This window comes from Mesoplodon densirostris, chromosome 17 (assembly GCF_025265405.1).
Source record: "Mesoplodon densirostris isolate mMesDen1 chromosome 17, mMesDen1 primary haplotype, whole genome shotgun sequence".
Classification (NCBI taxonomy): Eukaryota; Metazoa; Chordata; class Mammalia; order Artiodactyla; family Ziphiidae; genus Mesoplodon; species Mesoplodon densirostris.
Window position 1 is genome coordinate 11,730,149 of NC_082677.1, and position 17,026 is coordinate 11,747,174.

Consider the following 17,026-nt stretch of genomic DNA (forward strand, 5'->3'; position numbering starts at 1 on the left):
GTCTTTCTAGTGGGCAGGGCTGTGTCTGGTGGTGTATTTTGGGGTGTCTGTAAACATAGTATGATTTTAGGCAGTCTCTCTGCTAATGGGTGGGGTTGTATTCCTGTCTTGCTAGTTGACTGGCATGGGGCATCCAGCACTGGACCTTGCTGGCCATTGGGTGGAGCTGGGTCTTAGCACTGAGATGGAGATCTCTGGGAGAGCTCTCACCAACTGATATGTGGGCCTGGGAGGTCTCTGGTGGTCCTATGTCCTGAACTCAGCTCTCTCACCTCAGAGGGTCAGGCCTGACACCAGACCAGAGCATCAAGACCCTGTCAGCCACACGGCTCAGAAGAAAAGGGGGAAAAAAAGAAAGAAAATAATAATAATAAATTTTAAAAAATAAAATAATAATAATAAAAAAGAAGATAGCAACCAAACCAATAAACAAAGCCACCAAGGATAACAAGTGCTAAAAACTATACTAAGATAAACATAAAAATCAGAAACAAATCAGTCATGGACAGCAAACCCCAAGTCTACAGTTGCTCCCAAAGTCCACCTCCTCAGTTTTAGGATGATTCGTTGTCTATTCAGGTATTCCAGAGATGCAGGGTACATCAAGCTCATTGTGGAGATTTAATCCGCTGCTCCTGAGGCTGCTGGGAGAGATTTCCCTTTCTCTTCTTTGTTCGCACAGGTGCCGGGACTCAGCTTTGGATTTGGCCCCGCTTCTGCGTGTAGGTCGCCCGAGGGCGCCTGTTCTTGGCTCAGGCAGGGCGGGGTTAAAGCAGCGGCTGATTAGGGGGCTCTGGCTCACTCATGCCAGGGGAGGGAGGGGTACAGTAGTTATAATTGGAATGCTGGGTGAGCCTGTGGCGGCAGAGGTCAGTGTGTGTTCAGCCAGAGGTGTGCCGTGTGTTCTCCCAGGGAACTTGTCCTTGGATCATGGGACCCTGGCAGTGGCGTGTTGCACAGGCTCCCCGGAGGATGTGGAGAGTGACCTGTGCTTGCACACAGTTTTCTTGGTGGCTGCAGCAGCAGCGTTAGCATTTCATGCCCATCTCTGGGTTCCAAGCTGATAGCTTCGACTCACGCCCATCTCTGGAGCTCATTTAGGCGGTGCTCTGCCTTCTGCAGGCAGACAGGGGAAGAATCCCCTCTCCTCGCGCACCCCGCAACAATGGTCTCTTGCCTCTTAGGCAGGTCCAGACTTTTTCCCGGACTCCCTCCCGGCTAGCTGTGCAGCACTAGCCCCCTTCAGGCTGTGTTCACGCTGCCAGCCCCAGTCCTTTCCCTGCGCTCCGACCGAAGCCCGAGCCTCAGCTCCCAGCCCCGCCTGCCCCGGCGGGTGAGCAGACAAGCCTCTTGGGTTGGTGAGTGCTGGTCGGCACCGATCCTCTGTGCGGGAATCTCTCTGCTTTGCCCTCCGCACCCCTGTTGCTGCGCTCTCCTCAGTGGTTCCAAAGCTTCCCTCTGCCCACCCGCAGTCTCCGCCCGCGAAGGGGCTTCCTAGTGTGTGGAAACTTTTCCTCCTTCACAGCTCCCTCCCAGAGGTGCAGGTCCCGTCCCTATTCTTTTGTCTCTGTTTTTTCTTTTTTCTTTTTGCCCTACCCAGGTACGTGGGGATTTTCTTGCCTTTTGGGAAGTCTGAGGTCTTCTGCCAGCGTTCAGTAGGTGTTGTGTAGGAGTTGTTCCACATGTACATGTATTTTTGATGTACTTGTGGGGAGGAAGGTGATCTCCGCGTCTTACTCCTCCGCCATCTTGAAGGTCCTCCTGATGTGCTCTTATAACTGCAGATGTTCCCTGTGGTTCCATTTTCATCCTTATCCTTACAAATCTCTCCTTGGGTTGAGGGGAGAGGTATTTTACATTTCTATTATTTAAATCACTAACTACTATATGCCAGGGTCTCTCAAATACGCACTGTCAGCTCACATCTGACTTACACACCGTTCCTTACTACTTGCCCACTGATGCTTCCGAAGCATCTCACATGGGACGGGTCCAAAATGGGACCCAGGGCCTCCCTGGTGGCGCAAGTGGTTGAGAGTCCGCCTGCCGATGCAGGGGATACGGGTTCGTGCCCCGGTCTGGGAGGATCCCATATGCCGCGGAGCGGCTGGGCCCGTGAGCCATGGCCGCTGAGCCTGTGCGTCCGGAGCCTGCGCGTCCGGAGCCTGTGCTCCGCAACGGGGGAGGCCACAACAGTGAGAGGCCCGCATACCGCAAAAAATTAAAAAAAAAAAAAAAAAAAAAAAAACAAAATGGGACCCATTCCCTACCTCTCCTCCTCGACTGGCAAACCTGCTCCTCATCTCTGATGCCTCTCTCTTCCTCTGGCCTCCTATCCAGTGAGATTCCTGGTTTCATTTCCCTTTTGAAGTCTCCCCCGTTTTAAGCATTGTTGTTTAAATTCTGTCCTAACAATTCTTTCCAGGATGACCTCCTGGAGCCTTCCTGGCTCTTGGCTCTTCACATGTAGCCATCCTCTCTACCACTGTACCACTGTTTCCAAAATTCAGATAAAAATCAAATCATGGCCTTATTAAAAATCCCTTTTCACCCCCTAATACCTACAACAAAATTATGCCTTCATGGCCCTGTGCAATCTCAGCGCAACCAACGAGGCTACCACCATCTTCTCCCTTTCCTGTAATTCTACCATTTGTTTTTATTGGATTAGCCACTGCTCCTTAAACATGCCATATACTTCCATGCCTTTGTGTCTTAACTCTCATTGTTTTCTCAGGTGGTGATATCCTCCTGGCCCTTCTCCTGGCAAGATCCTTCATGTCCCAATTTATAAGTCTTTTTTCTCTGACCCTATTAATGAGATTTAGCCCCTTCTTTCTCTGGGCTGTCATAGCCCTTACTACACTATCATAGTGTTAAATATGTTTGTTTCCCAACTTGAAGACAAGAACTGCGGTTTAATCACCTTTGTATCCTTACAAACTAATACAAGCCTGGCACACAGTAGATGCTCAGGAAATATTTATTTAATTAACATGGAGCATTGGCAGTGAGGACTTTACAACAGGAGTTGACATAGAGTGCCGCCCTCACAAAGACAGTGGGTCAAGATAACGGTTCAAAGTTTGAAGGAGTATCTTTGGAAATACTCATCTGCTGAGAGTGAGTGCTAGGGGCAGTTGATGGGTACAGGGAAAGAGAATGGAAGGAGGATTCAGCATTATATGCAGCAAAAATTCTAAAAACACAGGGAATGAATCATCAGCCCTCTTGATTTTCTTGGTGCATTTTGTTTTCAACAATTCTCTTGGAATGCCAAAGCAGAAAAGATCCTCTATAGAAAAGACATGGCAGAAATCTCTACACTAAAGGAAAAAGACTGAGCTAAAAAATTAATAGCTAGCAATCTGCCTTTGAAGGTGTTTGATATAAATTTTAACAATTGACAAATTGGACCAGTAAGCTGATTAAAATTCTCTTTGCTTTCCCAGCTTTGATTCTTATCTGCATATGTTGCATAAAATATTTTTATATAACTGTAAAAAAGTAAAATTTGACTAGCATAAATAAAAAGACTTCAGGATTTCAAGAGTCACATACAAGTAAGTTTTAAGCCTGGGAAATATGGAATGATGCTTCTGTCATGGTAGAAGGTCATTAACTAAGGCATCCAGATTTCCCTCTTGCAAATGTTCACTCTTGCAACTCTCACATCACTAGTCCATGGTGGGTTCTCAATGCATACTGAATGAATGAATGGTTGTTGCTATGAGTGTTTCTACCTTAGACTATAAGCTTCTGGAGGGCAAGAAAGTGCATCAGCTCATGCTTGGGCTGATGAACGTAAGGTACCACGGGGCACTCAGTTATGTTTGTCATGGCTCGTATAGATAGAGACTCTGAACAGAAGGAGTCACTCCACAAAAAAAAAAAAACAAAAACAAAAAAAAAAACTGACCATCCATCTAAATGGGAACAAAACTAAAACAAACAAACAAACCCATGTTTTTCTAAGGAATCCAAGAAGAGGTCAAAATTTTGAAATCTCTAAGTTTTTAAGGAGGACTACAGTAATGAAAATTCAAGATAGGTAAATGTGGTTTTCTTACACTTTTAATATTAAGAAAACAATATAAAGTAAAACGGAACCTTATCCATTCTTACTGAAATTGAATGAGTGCACAGAATACTCTTATTTGGGGAGATACTTTGTTATAACTTCCCTATGCAGATATGCAGATAAAGGAATTTGTTGAAAAGAAATTCACTTTTAAATTACACATTTTATGAGATGTCTGTGTTCCAAAGACAGACACATGAATAAAGATTCAACCCATATGAAACTCTCTTTATGATGCTCTTATGTATTCTTGTTCCTTTAAGAAGCTAAAACCCGTTTTTCCCATTTCTTAGTGATACCTCATTCAATGTCTCCGCACACAATTGTCTGGGGGCTCCTTATTCTTCTTTTGTTATTAAAACTTCTGGTTTCTTTCCTTCTAGCTCCAATTTGCCTTCTTTGGACCCTTTCTGTTACAGAGACTAATAATAATTCAACAGCTATGTGAATTATGTTATCTATAAATTATATAGGGGCTTGAACTGTGTGCTTCTTGAGTGGAAGGGCTGTTTATTTCATCTCTGCATTATTAGCGCCTAGCAAGTGCCTGACACTAGCAGGCCTGAACTGGATATTTCTGAATGTCTAAATGAATACCTTACATTAATAAAACACCTCTAACTTCTTCTAGTCCCAAGAAGAGAAATGAGTAAGGAGCAAAGACAAGATTTACCAAGCATTCCCATTCTTATTCTAAGACTGACTTACAAAGGAAAGTTTCTGTCTACCACTGACATACATCCTGAAGTCAGGGTGAATCACTTCACACCCCAGAATGCTGGTGTCTGGGACTAACGCTTAGGCTTCTGTTGCAAAGGGTTATGGTGTTGTAAATTTCAATCTTAAACTAGGTACTGCATCAGTTATTTCCTTAAGATCAAAATTTTAATAAGCAGATGTAAAAAAGCAGGTATCAAGAATGGCCAGCCTGCTGTATCCAGAGCACTGGAAGCCCCACGTGCCAGCTCTGAGTTGCCACTATTAACTCTGTGATTCTGGGCCAAGCAGTTCCCCCAGCTCTATGCCTGCCTCCTCATTTAAAAAATAGAGTATATGATTATATAACAAAGAATAATGTCTTGTCTTGTTTGTTGTTGGGAGGATCAAAATAGATCAAAGAGATAAAAGTTCTATGTAAACTCTGACGTTTCATTTAAATGTAAGCCAACAATATGACCACAAACAACAAGGGAACCTACAAAGCTTAACTCTATACGATGCTCCAACCTCCATATCATGCAGGAAGATGAATATTGGAAGTAGAAATTTTAAAACTGAAGGAGAAATCATTTCAAACCTTAGGGTCTTGTGTAAGGGGGAAAAACAAAGATTACTTAATGTTAAGTCAGGTTCATGGTGGAATGGGGCTTGGGACAACATCAATGTTTAAGGAGTATTAAAGGAAAATTGTTCACATTCCAGTCCTACGATTTATGGAAAACAATGAATAGGCTATTTTCAGAAAATTCGGATACATTCAATATAGAGATAATTCACTGTTCCTTTCCACGGTTTCAAGAGACAAACCTGAGTAGAGACAGGAATCTTAGGCTAGTTCAGTGGAGGGGGCCAAGGCAGGTGATCCCCTGACACCCAGCATCTGCACTTGCCCTGAAAAGATATGTAAACACCACTGGACTTCCTAAACCCTGCGTTTAGGTCCCGGGGAAAGGGAGTGATCTTGGGGTCCCTGGCATAATCCACTCATTTGCAACCGGGTATTGCTGCTCTATAAACCCTAAATTAGAATCATCCAGAGGAAGGTGGGAAGATTTGATAGCAAGTCAGAATCAAGAGACAGTCATCACATATTATACGCTCTTATATAACCAGGAAACGATTGTATGATATCTTCTAAATCTAAATGCAAGAAGTTGAAAACTTGATATGCGTAAAAGGCTTATATTAAAGAAAACATGATCAGTGCTTTTTAATTAATCTTGGCCTAAAAGTTAAAGATACCTTGACTGAAGTGCTAATTTTTCAAGAACATATTGATTTTAGAATGGATCTGGATTCTGCTTTCTGTATGAAAATGATAACTCCCTGGCATGGCATACCTATCACACATTACAAGTGATTGCTGGTCAAACCAACCAGGTTCTAACTATAACGGAAAAGAGATTCAGGGAAACAACAGAAAATAGAAATGACTGTTTGAATCAATCTATCAATTTTGAACTAATGTATCCTATGCATTTTAAACTTCTAAAGGGAATGGTTCCAAACGTTGGCGGTGACAAATACAAATACATTTAATACATTTGCCTATCTCCTCTTTTGAGTTTCCAAAGTTACTTTTGGTAAATGATATATTCATCTTTATTTATAAGATTATAATTAAATACATTTATAAGATTTATATAATCTTAAGAGATGCTGAATACTAACTATGTGACCAATTAATTCCAAAGTGAAACCATTTCCTATATTCATTATTATCTTTTTAAGATCAGATTTGATTCTTTTTTTCTTAACTGAAATTTTAGCTTCCTTTTTGAAATAAAATAGGCTCTTCATTATTTACAAGGTTATTTATTTCTGAGCTGCAAAAATTCTCTCTCCCTTTTTTTTGCTCTGTATTACCATCTTTTCCACCTGTAGGCCTCCACTCAATCTTGGCTGCCATGATTAGACAGCCAGAAAGGGACTGTCTATAAATTATATAGGGGCTTGAACTGTGTGCTTCTTGAGTGGAAGGGCTGTTTCTGTCATCTCTGCATTATTAGCGCCTAGCAAGTGCCTGACACTAGCAGGCCTGAACTGGATATTTCTGAATGTCTAAATGAATACCTTACATTAATAAAACACCTCTAACTTCTTCTAGTCCCAAGAAGAGAAATGAGTAAGGAGCAAAGACAAGATTTACCAAGCATTCCCATTCTTATTCTAAGACTGACTTACAAAGGAAAGTTTCTGTCTACCACTGACATACATCCTGAAGTCAGGGTGAATCACTTCACACCCCAGAATGCTGGTGTCTGGGACTAACGCTTAGGCTTCTGTTGCAAAGGGTTATGGTGTTGTAAATTTCAAGCTCAATCCAGCTCATCGGTGCCAACACAGAGTGAGGAGAAGGTCTTTGCAGACCTGTCTAGGGAACAGCAGGGATTAGCAACACCCCCAGGGGAAGGCAACTCTTAGAGAACTAACATGGGCCCGGTGGTCTAGTTCTCCAGCCAACTAAGAGTCCCTTCCTCCAAGACTGACTTTGGAGGTTTCAATTTTAGTTTTTACGAGGAAAAATAGTTTATAGCACTGGCAATTTTAAATAGGGAGGTTATAACTCACACTGGGCAGTGGTGCCAGAGGTAGGCCCTGTAGCCCCAGCCTAGAGATCTTTTTACACCCCTCTGGGACCACACTGCTGAGTACAAGAAGGCTTCAATATAGACCCTATAGGTCTTGGTCCCTATTTATAAGAGCTTCCCTGCCTTCATAAAACCAGGTGACAATCACTTCGATGTATGTATCATTTAATAATTCACATTCAACAGTTTATAGCATTTAATAAATAATTCCCTTCCATCGTGAAACAGACCTTATACCTAAGACCCAAACAAAACCAACTGATTCATGTCAGTTTTGTTTTAAGATTTTTTTTTTTTGACGTGGACCATTTTTAAAGTCTTTATTGAATTTGTTACACTATTGCTTCTGTTTTATGTTTCGGTTTTTTGGCTGCGAGGCATGTGGGATCTTAGCTCCCCGACCAGGGGTCGAACCCGCACCCCTTACACTGGAAGGCGAAGTCTTAACCACTGGACCACCAGGGAAGTCCCAATTGATGTCAGATTTAAGACCAAAGAAGGAAAAGGTAGGTCTGAGGTGGTCATCCTATAAGTACACATCCTGCTCCAACACCAGCACTAGAGCCCAAGGACAGACAGGTCACAGGCCCAGAGTCACTGCAGCTACCCCAGCACCAGTCTCTCCTCACAGCTTTTAGCCCCAGGGCCATGCTGGGGCCAGAGTAAAAAATGTGTTAAACAAAGGCTCAGCAAATACAAACTGTAAACTCCTCACCAGCCAGTCCCAAGATGAACAAATGCTTTAACAGAGATTTCTGGAGCTGGGGGCCTTTAGCCTGAAAACTAATTTTTGCAGCAGAAATGATGCAAGTCAGGAGCGTACTTCTATCTGTAGGCAAGTCTGGGTTTTTTGAATCTTTACTAAGTTTTCCCGAACCTGATGCTTTTTCTTACAGCCAACATGCTAGACTCTGGCAAATCTGTTCCACCACTTTAACATGTTCTAAAATTATAAACCGGAATCTACACTCTCTTGGAATCTCACGCTCTGGGCTTCACCCACCCTCTGCTCATCGTGCGTCAGAAACAAGGCAGTCGCTGCAGGCTCCTCTGCAGCTTTACCTGAGCTGGTTGATGCCGGGGATTTGCTGCGCCGGGAAGGTCCTGGGCTCTTGGTGGTGCTCCTGCGGGATGATGACGCTATTTTGGTGTAAGAAGTGGACTTCACCACTCGGCATTCTGGGGAAAGAAGAAAGGCCACACATCATTACAGGGTCACGCACATACCATTCTAAATGTACAATAAACCTGGAAGGAGAAATACACAGCCATCCTCGGTCACACGTGCTTCCTGCTGGCCCAGTATGTGTCTATGACGACAGAACCAAAAAAAAAAAACAAAAAAAAAAAAAAAAAAAAACAACCAGAAAGGGCACAGTGGGCATCTTAGACAGCACAGTAAATACGGTTGTCCCTCTGTATCCATGGGGATTTGGTTCCGGGACCACACGCCCCCAGCCACCACCGCCATTGGCTGCTTGGGTCCTGCCCAGGTGGACCTGCAGGAGATGCCAATTTCTTTAAAAAAAAAAAAAAAAAAAAAAGAACAAAAACAAACTACACGTATCAGCACAAATTAAAAGGTGGAAGTAAGCAAGAAGCATAACATAATGGTATCAGAAGACACGATCAGAACCACCATGTGAATAGTGCCTGAGAGGGTGTCTACAGAGGTTTTAATTCCCAAAACAGAGCTTTGGACCATGTGAGGAGGACATCCACTTGGCTCAAGGCTCTGTCCACACAATGGACAACACATCCTGGAGTTTGTCCCAGCCTTTGGACGTTGGTCTGGCCTTTCAGAAGTACATTAGCAACCAAATCGGACTGCTGTAATGCTGCCTGTCCACTGGCGTGCTTCCAGTTACATTTTTTTTTTGCGGTACGCGGGCCTCTCACTGTTGTGGCCTCTCCCGTTGCGGAGCACAGGCTCCGGACGCGCAGGCTCAGCGACCATGGCTCATGGGCCCAGCCACTCCGCGGCATGTGGGATCTTCCCAGACAGGGGCATGAACCCACATCCCTTGCATCAGCAGGCGGACTCTCAACCACTGCACCACCAGGGAAGCCCCCCAGTTACACTTTTACCACGTGTCTGCTCCATGCCAGGTGCTGAGCTCTGCAGGCACAACAGGGAACACACACGGTTTGGGAACTAGAAACACCGTCCACCTGGTAGTCCAGCATGGAATCTTTTAACCAGTGAGGGTTCTTTTCTGCTAATTTTTATTTTGCGGACCTCATGTTTGAAACATGTTGGCTTATGAAACAAATTGCATAAAGTAACAACACATTTCTCAGTTTAAACGAAAACCAGGACTATAACGAGGGCAAGATGACCAAGACTTTTGGTCCTAGGTCCTGAATGTTTAGAGGTCACATAAATTTAAGATAATAATTTAAAAAGCTCGGTATCTAGTTAGCAGGGATGAATGGGTAAAAGAGAAAGCTACCAGATGGTGCACACTGGTAATAACACCCATCTGTGAGCTGCAGCGTGAGTTAAAAAGTTGACTTTAGGGCTTGTCACAGGCTGTTTGCCACAGGAGCCAGAGCTGCTAGTGATGGGCCCCACCTACCAGCCAGGGCTTGGGGTCAGCAGAATAGAACCGATCTCACCACCCCAAGCTGACATTTTTCCAGCTCCCAGAAAGAAAGTCGGTATTTTCGCCAGGTGGCTAAGTCTTACCAGAGCGAATGTAGGCGTTTTATTTGATTTTCAGAGTATTGAAAAAAACCCCGTGGACTCATGCCATGCTTCTACAGCTTCCACAGCTTCTCTTGAGCTTAGTTCTCACCATACTATTAATCTATCAAAAGTCTTCATTTACTCCTCTGCCTCCCCACCCCCTACTCCCTTGGGTACCACCCAGGCCTGGCATATGTAAAAGGACGGAATAGCTGCTCAGTAAGTATGGGCCCACACTGTTATTGATCTTGTTACTACTACTATTCATTAGAGTAATCCAACCTCCCATTTTACAGATAAGGAAACTGAGTCTCCGAGAGGCTAAGTGACTTGCATCAGAATCGAAGTCTCTTGGTTTAGTGGCTTCTTCATCACCCCAGGATCTGATGTGGTGGCCTAAGCAGGCTGCTTCATTGTGAATCAAGGCTGGAAAATTGTTATCAGTGCCCATGGTCGGAGACAGACAAGTGGGTGATGTCGGACAATGGGAAGGATGGCAAACAACCAGTTCTCATATCAACATTAAATTAAAATTTAAATACTAAAGCTGCAATTCAATCAACATGCTTATTGCATCCCCCCAAAAAAGAAACAACGAACTCTCTTTCAGAAGTGGGAGCATAGTGAAGCGAGATAGCTTGGGGGATCATGGAGTCTGAAAGATAACTACAATTACAAATCTCATACCACTTGCCTTCAGTATAAGAGCGAAGCTTCATGAGTCATACAGGGGATTAGGATAATTCTGAAAGGCTAGGGCTGAATACAGGAAAACAGAAACAAAACAATGATAGTAACTGCTTTTTTTTCCAAGGTCAAAATAAAACCAATCGAAGAAAATTGCACTGCCAAGCCATAAATTTTAAAAAAGCAACAACAACAACAAAAAGACTTCAACCATCTTTCCCATTAAAGTTTAGATTTTAAGTATTTTAATTAATTTAAATGGGAATGGTATTTTATGGTGGTAAAAGATGCCATGAAGGACAAATGTTTCATTCCTTTGGAGAGAATGCCCAAATCTTTGTCAGCTTAAAACCACAATTTAGAAACACTGTGCGTAACATGACGTACACGGCCAGTAAAGTAGAAAACCTTATTTGTTCTCACGAAGGACATTTCAGAGAGTCTGGCAAGGAAGCAGACAGCACCCCGCACCCTCCCCTCTCTTCTGGGGTCATTTGCCTTTGAGGGCAATCCCTTCATTCTGGTGTTTTGGGCACTCTCACATTAAGCAGGCTGCGCTTCCTTTGGCTGTGGGGATACTGGACAACACGGACACTTCTTAAGGAGGATGAGATTGAAGGAAGCTTCAGGTGGGTAATTTCTCTTGCTACGGAAGATCGCAGCCTACCCAAGTACAGAAAATCAGATAAAGCACATCAACTGGGTCTCTGATGACTGAACCCCCCCATAGCAAGCAAGTAAGCAAGCAAGCTCTGATTAAATCTCTGCTTCAGAAAGTCCCTGTAAGCATAGTTCTATGAGGGGGAAGGTACCATTCTCCATATGGTCTGTACTAATGTTAGCTTTACAGACGTTCTCAGAATTTGGTAAGACAGAAGTTACAACATCTCCCACCTTCACCCTGGACCCCAACTCAAGAAACAGGCCTTCTGTGATGGCCAGATTTAGAGACAACCCAGATGCAGATGTAGAGGCAGGAAACTGGAGAAGGAATATATTCTTTGGCCATGTTCCCAGTGGCATGAGAACCTCCACGTACACAGATTCTCCCGACTCAGAAACAGGTGGTAGGTGGGCTGATGTATAACGAAAGGTGCTAAAGAATAGAAATGATTATAGAACTCTACCGGCGGCACCAGCAGTTCACCTGAGCTCACACAGCAGAGATGTTCATGCATTCAAAGGAGCTCACTAGTATCTTTTGGAGAATCTTGAAAGACAAAGGTGATGTCCCCTAAATGCCTAGGCAGCTTTAGTGACATTTTGCATGCTGGCTAGAGGATATCCTTTAAACAAGGAATTTTTTACTCCTGTAATATCTTTTTTATATAAATTTATTTTATTCATTTATTTTTGGCTGCATTGGGTCTTCACTGCTGCACGCGGGCTTTCTCTACTTGCGACGAGTGGGGGCTACTCTTCATTATGGGCTTTGCACTGTGGTGGCTTCTCTTGTTGCGGAGCACAGGCTCTAGGTGCACGGGCTTCAGTAGTTGTGGCATGCGGGCTCAGTAGTTGTGGCTTGCGGGCTGTAGAGCGCAGGCTCAGTAGCTGTGGTGCACGGGCTTAGTTGCTCTGCGGCATGTGGGATCTTCCTGGACCAGGGATCGAACCCGTGTCCCCTGCATTGGCAGGCGGATTCTCAACCACTGCGCCGCCAGGGAAGCCCTGTAATCTCTTTTCAAAACCAGTAGAATAAAATCACTGTCAGGCAGAGACCTCTCAGTGATCACAACTCTAAATTCAGTTGTTCTGAGCTATTCAGAAGATGGGCAAGTTCATCTAGAAGCATCCATTATCAGCAGTAGATGCTTTGTGCTTTCTTCCCCATCCTGATTACAAAGACAAGCTTCCTCTTTAACTTGGCAAAGGTAAGAAGCTTCCAAATGGAACAATATTCCTCTCTGTGGCTATGTGCAGAAGACAGTCAGGGAGAGCATTTAGTGCTAGAGACTTTTTATAAATATGGCGCAAGCTTGGTCACCAAAAGGGAGAATCTGCAATTCTGGCTCTCTAACCGTCCAGCGAGTAGCTCTCACACGTTCGTACGCTCTGGGTTGGAAGGAACCCTCCAAGAATATCAGGGTTGTCGATGGTTACCCAATCAGCTCTCTCCTCAATTCATGAATATCCTCTCCTACTGTCTCGGTAAGGGGCTGGCCAGCTTCTTCTCGATCACCTCCAGTGCCTGGGGGATTCACCACCTTCTGCCTCAAGGTTTTTGAAGCTCTGACCACCCTGCTTAGCCTCCAGTTTGTCAGCATGGGTGAGCTGAGAGACCAATCCTGGTATGACCTAGGCCAAAGTTTACTTCCTGTAGAAACATGATGATTCTTGAACTTCAGGGCAGTATTACAGGAAAATTCAAACGCTGGAAGGGTTGATCTGCATCTCCCCGGTACAATGCTCTGATAAGGGCTGAGGTCCATCTTCTTGTTTCTGCACCACCTAGATTCGGAGCCGATCCTGACACTACAGTGAAACTCCCTTCCCTACTGGCAACGGGGTTTGGAACCAGTGTTACTTTCCTAAGCTCCAATATTTTTCTTTTTAAAAATAAAGCCTGTAGCAGATTGAGCTGGAAGCAAAGACATCAGCTGGAGTGGCTTAGCTGGAGAATAAAGTCCCAGAAACTGAGATTTTTAAAGTACCTTCTAAAAATATAGCCACGCGTGTCTAAACCCAGCACCTAGACTGGCCCACCACTTTCAGAACCCCCAGCACAGGACTCCAGATGGCACACACGTGTTCCCACGTGGCACGGCTGCTGGCTGTGAAACTAACATGAATCAGCTCTGGAGGCACTTGCTGGCTGAGCGTTGACCCTTTCTATAACCTCTGCAGAAGCTTTTCTGGTGCTGGGATGTTCCGTCCTGACATCTCAAGAGTCACCACTCAGATCTACTGTTTTAATAGCACGAGTGATTCTCTTCCCCAAATACTTTCTTTTCTCCTGATAGTCAAATAAAAGCTAATTTTCCCTAAGTAAGAGCTGAATGTTACATGGGAGCTGGTGTGCTCTAGGAGATTGCCTGGTAACCCAGGTTCCTGCTGTCTTAGGTCTGTCACCCCTCACTGTCTTCCTCTACATGGTCCCAGCCCGCTCATCGTGCAGTCTCCAAGTTTTAGCCCTCGGGGAAAAGAGGGAGGCTTCCAAACATTAGACAGGAAAAGCTGCTTTGTGCCTGTTCCACCGGATCTTCATTTCTTGACACTGATCGCATTCTTTCCTTTTCCCACAACAACTGCACCATTCGGTGCCAGTCGCTAGTTGAATCCCTGGTCTCTACCCACCGGATGCCAGTAGCACCTCCCTAGTTGTAAAGACCAAAAAACGTCTCCACGCGTTGACAAATGTCCCCTGGGGGGAAGAGCCCTTGCTTAAGAACCACTTTTGCATCTCTCCATTAGCGATCTTTCCAATGGTCTTCAATAAATTCTTCAATTCTTCCTTGAGGGCGTTAATGAAGCCATCACCAACCACCTGCCTGGGGCCCTAAACAATGCATTCTGCACATTATTTCTGTAGATTTGGCCAACATGAATGGATAGTTTCGGGCATCTGTGCATCTACTGCAGTGTAGATGATGTGATTGGCAGTGTTGAAAGCCTTCCAATTGTCTGTTAAAATCGGATCAGCATCCATTGTTTTTGCCATCTCTGAGAACATGGTGACAGGGGGTCTTGAAACGCTGGTGGTTTCCTAGTTGAGAGTTTGGAAAATGGAGGAGGTCATGGGGGCACAGTGTAGAGAAAGAGGACTTGCATGTTGTGCTGAGCAAATCCGAGGGTTGCAGAAGGGCCAGGAGCATTGCCCCTAATCCACTGCACTCTCAGTCCAGTCCTCTCCCTTCCAGGTACCACTTAACCTCTGCCATGACACGTTTGGAACCAATCCCAAAATAGTGCTATCCAAGCCATTTTAGTTGAGTGCAAATACCCAGGCAGGAGATTTTGGTTCTTACCTATTGAGACTGGAAATTTGCAACCCTATTCATTAAGCCAGATAGCACTGCCTCAAAACAATGGAGTTAATCCCTCTTCCGGCTTCCCCAGGCCAGCAATCAGGGCACACCTTAAGCCTTCCCCTTTTCCAAGATAAAGTGTTCCCACTCCTCTGCCTGTCTTTGGGTCTCTGCCAAAATGCAAATGATGGCGGCTGACTCCTTTGCTTTAACCAGCTCACAGTAAATAGCCTTCCCTGGTTCTCACTGGTTGCTCTTTATTTCCACAACATGCACGGCTCTCCCTCTTAAGCTGGCCATAAAATGAAGTAACTAACTTGACTTGAGCATCAGGTTGTATGAAACAGGCTTACCTTTCTCCATTAGAGTTATGACAACATCCACGGGAGAAAAGAGCACATGAACATCTCTCATCTCACACTTGACCTATGCTCACTGAGGCATGACGGTGCACATCATCGGAATGTCTTTTTTCTAAAGTGCATGTATTGATTTCCTGTTGCTGCCACAACAAATTACCAAAAATCTGTTGGCTTACAATGACCAAAATATATTTGCACATAGTTCTAGAGGCCAGAAATCTGAAATCAAGGTGTTGCAGGGCCACAGTCCCTTTGAAGGCTCTGGAGAATCTCTTTCTTGCCTCTTCCACCTTCTGGTGGTTCCAGGCATTCCTTGGCTTGTGGCCCCATCACGGAGATCTCTGTCTCCATCTTCACATGGACTTCCCCTAGGTGTGTCTGTGTTATCTTCTTTTGCCTCCTTCTTAGGTGGATATTTGGGATGGCATTTCAGGCTCAACTGGATGATCTAAGGTAATCTCATCTCAAGATCCTTCAATTAATTATATCTGCAGGGGCTTCCCTGGTGGCGCAGTGGTTGAGAATCTGCCTGCTAATGCAGGGGACACGGGTTCGAGCCCTGGTCTGGGAGGATCCCACATGCCGCGGAGCGGCTAGGCCCGTGAGCCACAACTACGGAGCCTGCGCGTCTGGAGCCTGTGCTCTGCAACAAGAGAGGCCGCGACAGTGAGAGGCCCGCGCACCGTGATGAAGAGTGGCCCCCGCTCGCCACAACTAGAGAAAGCCCTCCTCGCACAGAAACGAAGACCCAACACAGCAAAAATCAATCAATTAATTAATTATATCTGCAAAGAAGCTTTTTCCAAGTAGGGTAACATTTACAAGTTGACATCTCGTGGCCTTTCAACCTATCACAGTGTGTGTGACGCAACGTTAGGACAAGCCTTTCTTGAAAACTCTTGTCAGGATTCTGCTGTTACTCCCCCGCTTAAAACCCTCTATGACTCCTTGCTGTTCTTTGTGAACAGCCTTAGTGCAGCCTTTAAGGCCCCTGCCCACCTCAGCTCCTCTCTCTTCCTTCCCCTGGACACATTATTTTAGTTTCTGACAAACACTAAGCATCTTCCTGCCTCTTGGGCTTTAGGACATTAATTTCCCTGCACAGGGAACAATTCTGCCCTTGCGCTGGCTCACTTCAGCTCATACTTCCCGGCTCAGCTTAAATTCATCCATTTTGCAAATATTTACCAAGTCCGTGCTGTTTAAGTGCCGATGCAGCGGTAAATCAGAAGACAGGGTACCTGTCTATACAGGGTACCTGTATAAACTCTGATGGAGTTTATACAGTAAAAGTCGAAATGGGCCTTAGAAACAAAAACAAGAACAAGAGCTGATTTTCTAAGTGCTTTGCCAAGGGGTGAAAGGAGGCTGTGACGGTGCCTGGGTGAGTGGTTTCTCGATGGTGGTGGTCAGAGAAGGTCTCTGGGTGTAGAGAACATCAAAGGTGAGCTCTGAACACAGGAAGGAACCAGCCACGGGTAGATTACAGGAAAGAGGGAGGCAGGGGCCAGATCAACTCAGGGTTGGGGAGACCAAATGAGAGGTTTGGATTTTACTCTAAGCAAGATGGGAAGTTATAGAAGGGCTTTAAGCAAAGGCATTGTTGTGCTCTGATCTGTGAGTCTAAAAGATCACTCTGGGGCGAATCTAGGAGAGGAAGGGTGGTGGCCTGGACCAGGATGCAGGTAACAGAAATGGATGGACGAGAATGACTTGAGATATGATGTGGAGGTCCAGTCCACAAAACTTGAGGGTGGACTGGGGGGGTGGGGTGGGGAGGGCTGGGCAGGACAGTCCCAGCTAACACGATCTTTGTCAGGTACACTTCTGAGACCTACTGACTGGTCTACACAACGTAGTGGCTTCAGGTGCCAAAGGCAGGAGAGACCAAGAGTTTACCAAGGCCCATGGTCTTCCTTCAGGGTAAAGGA

At 45.0% G+C, this 17,026-nt stretch overlaps 1 protein-coding gene across 2 annotated transcripts in view; it reads right to left on the bottom strand.

Annotated features, from left to right (window-relative positions):
* DCLK1 (doublecortin like kinase 1) overlaps positions 1 to 17,026 on the bottom strand; it is a 325,118-nt gene that overhangs the window by 90,048 nt on the left and 218,044 nt on the right. For both annotated transcript variants that reach the window (XM_060079609.1, XM_060079608.1), the window contains exon 5: positions 8,455 to 8,571. In XM_060079609.1, the coding sequence (XP_059935592.1) occupies positions 8,455 to 8,571 (117 nt within the window). The remainder of the gene's footprint in view (positions 1 to 8,454; positions 8,572 to 17,026) is intronic.